Consider the following 2197-nt stretch of genomic DNA (forward strand, 5'->3'; position numbering starts at 1 on the left):
GGGGGGGGTGGGGGGACCCACGTTTCCCCCCGAAAAAGAAAATGATCAGCAAATCCCATCCCATCCGTTTATGACGCCCCATATTTAACTCCGCCGCGCCGTATTTAATGCATTTCGAGGCGGGTTTAACACGCGCGGCGCACACTCTTTATGATCGCCATAAACCTTTTGATATCTTAACGCAGGAAAAAAAAAAGAAAAAAAAAAAAGAAAAAGTTTTTATAACTTTGTTTGGCGTAAAAGTTTTACAAGATTCCCTCCCCACGCAGCTCTTCTTCTTCTTCTTTTAATTCATAATTATGATTCGCTTTATAATTGTCCCGGCACCCACTGAAGGTCCCCCACCCGACAACTCGGGTGTCCATCACAACGACGGTCCCCCCCCCCCCCCCCCCATAGGCTGGGGGAGCCCACCTTAATGACACCCGGACTAATTACGAAGGCCCTCTGCAGTGATGTACAACCCAACCTGTTTCCTATCGCTCCCCGCATTTTCATCCGCAACATATTGGGCGCAGCTCCGGGTTACTTTGTTGTGAAATATTGCAGAGAGAGAAGGAGGCGAGCGGGGAGGGGGGGGGGGGGGGGGGGGGGGGGGGGGGGGGGGAGGATCGGAGCCATCTTCCCGCACCGCTCCCGGGGCCACCCCGCAGCACCTCTCTTTAATGAGTGTTTGCCAAAGCTTCCCAAGGTTAGGAAAACCAGGGAGAGGTGCAATGAGGTGCACCTCGCGGGGTCAGAGCGGCAGTTAATGCTCCGTAACAGCAGCGGCTGTCCGGACAAAAGCGCCTCGTCTAGACATTGTAATAAAGGCTGCAGCACTAAACAGCTTAATTTTTCTTAATTACCCCGTCTGGCTAAAGGGAAAGACTTCCGCAGTAAATAGTAAACAAATAAGGGAGTCTTGCCCAGGGATTTTTTTTTTTCTCTCCCTCCCCATTCTTTTCCCTAATNGGAGAGCTGCGGAATCCGCGGAGCGTTTGCTTTGACTTTCTGCTTTAAGCGTGTTCCCCCGCAAGGCCGGAGCAGCGCCCGGCTTTGTCCGCCCGACGTGCGCTGCTTTGCTCGGCTCCTCTCTCTGCATTCGCTCGCATTTCCAGGCAGCTTTTAAAGTGCTCCACATCCAGGCAACTTTGCAAGCCAGGGCTGAGCGTGGGGCTCTTTTATTTTTTGGCACAGGGGAGGGTTGTTTTGTTTCCCTCTTTGCTTTCTTGAGCAGCAGAAAGTCCCCTTTTGCAGCTCAGATGCGAAGTTCTCTTTGACTTTGATTCCTTTTTGCGTGTGTGGCGAGGACTGGAGTTAATCAAAAACTTATGCGGAACATAATATCTAGTTCCTATAATTCCGACCTCGCTCATGCTGTTTCTATACAGATAACAGATTTGCAGCCGAGCGTGAGCTCTTTTTTTTTTTTTTTTTTTCGCTTTCCAGCAGTCAGCCCCTGCACAGCTGCTCCAGCACCGCTGCCTCCAGTCCCGGGCTTCTCTTTGTCAAAATAATCTCTCCGCACAGAAAATGCAGCTGCACGGGGGTCCCTTTCCGGGCTCAAAGCCCGGGCGGTGGGAAAAACGATTGCTAAGACCCCGTGCCACCTCACCTCCGCGCTGAGGATGCCTCCCCGTGCTTAATACCCCCCCTCGGCCCCCATCTACGCGGTCAGCGCGAAGGTGAGGCCGCGTGTTGCGTTTCCTTGGGATGTTTACGCTGCCTTCTGGTTCTTTTAAGGTGCTCCCCGAACGAGGAAGAAGAGGTGCCCCTATTCGAAATTCCAGATCAGAGAGCTGGAGAGAGAATTCTTCTTCAATGTCTATATAAACAAAGAAAAGAGGCTCCAGTTGTCTCGGATGCTGAATCTCACTGACCGACAGGTTAAAATCTGGTTTCAGAACAGAAGGATGAAAGAAAAAAAATTAAGCAGAGACCGCCTGCAGTATTTCTCTGGAAATCCCTTATTGTGAACCTCTTTTTAATCCCCTCTGCTGGCCAAGTGTCTGTGTTTTGGGAAGGAACAGTCGCACGCGTGGCTTTGCCCTTTCAGCCGACAAAGCAACCTCAAAGTTTAAGCCTTTTCGTTACTTACATTTCTATGTCTGGGACAGTTCACAGTAACAAAAGGAGTGAAACGTTCTTTCACTTACCAAACCGCTCAAGGACTCGAATTCCACGAACATTTTATTTAACTTTTTTTTTTTTTTTT

At 50.2% G+C, this 2197-nt stretch overlaps 1 protein-coding gene across 1 annotated transcript in view; it reads left to right on the top strand.

The window, feature by feature from the left end:
- Positions 1-1958, top strand: part of HOXC11 (homeobox C11) — a 6027-nt gene extending 4069 nt beyond the window's left edge. The window contains exon 2 of the mRNA XM_021382482.1: positions 1726-1958. Within this exon, the coding sequence (XP_021238157.1) occupies positions 1726-1958 (233 nt within the window). The remainder of the gene's footprint in view (positions 1-1725) is intronic.
- The last annotated feature ends 239 nt before the right edge of the window (positions 1959-2197 follow it).

The sequence above is a fragment of the Numida meleagris genome, unplaced genomic scaffold (assembly GCF_002078875.1).
Source record: "Numida meleagris isolate 19003 breed g44 Domestic line unplaced genomic scaffold, NumMel1.0 unplaced_Scaffold244, whole genome shotgun sequence".
Taxonomy (NCBI): Eukaryota; Metazoa; Chordata; class Aves; order Galliformes; family Numididae; genus Numida; species Numida meleagris.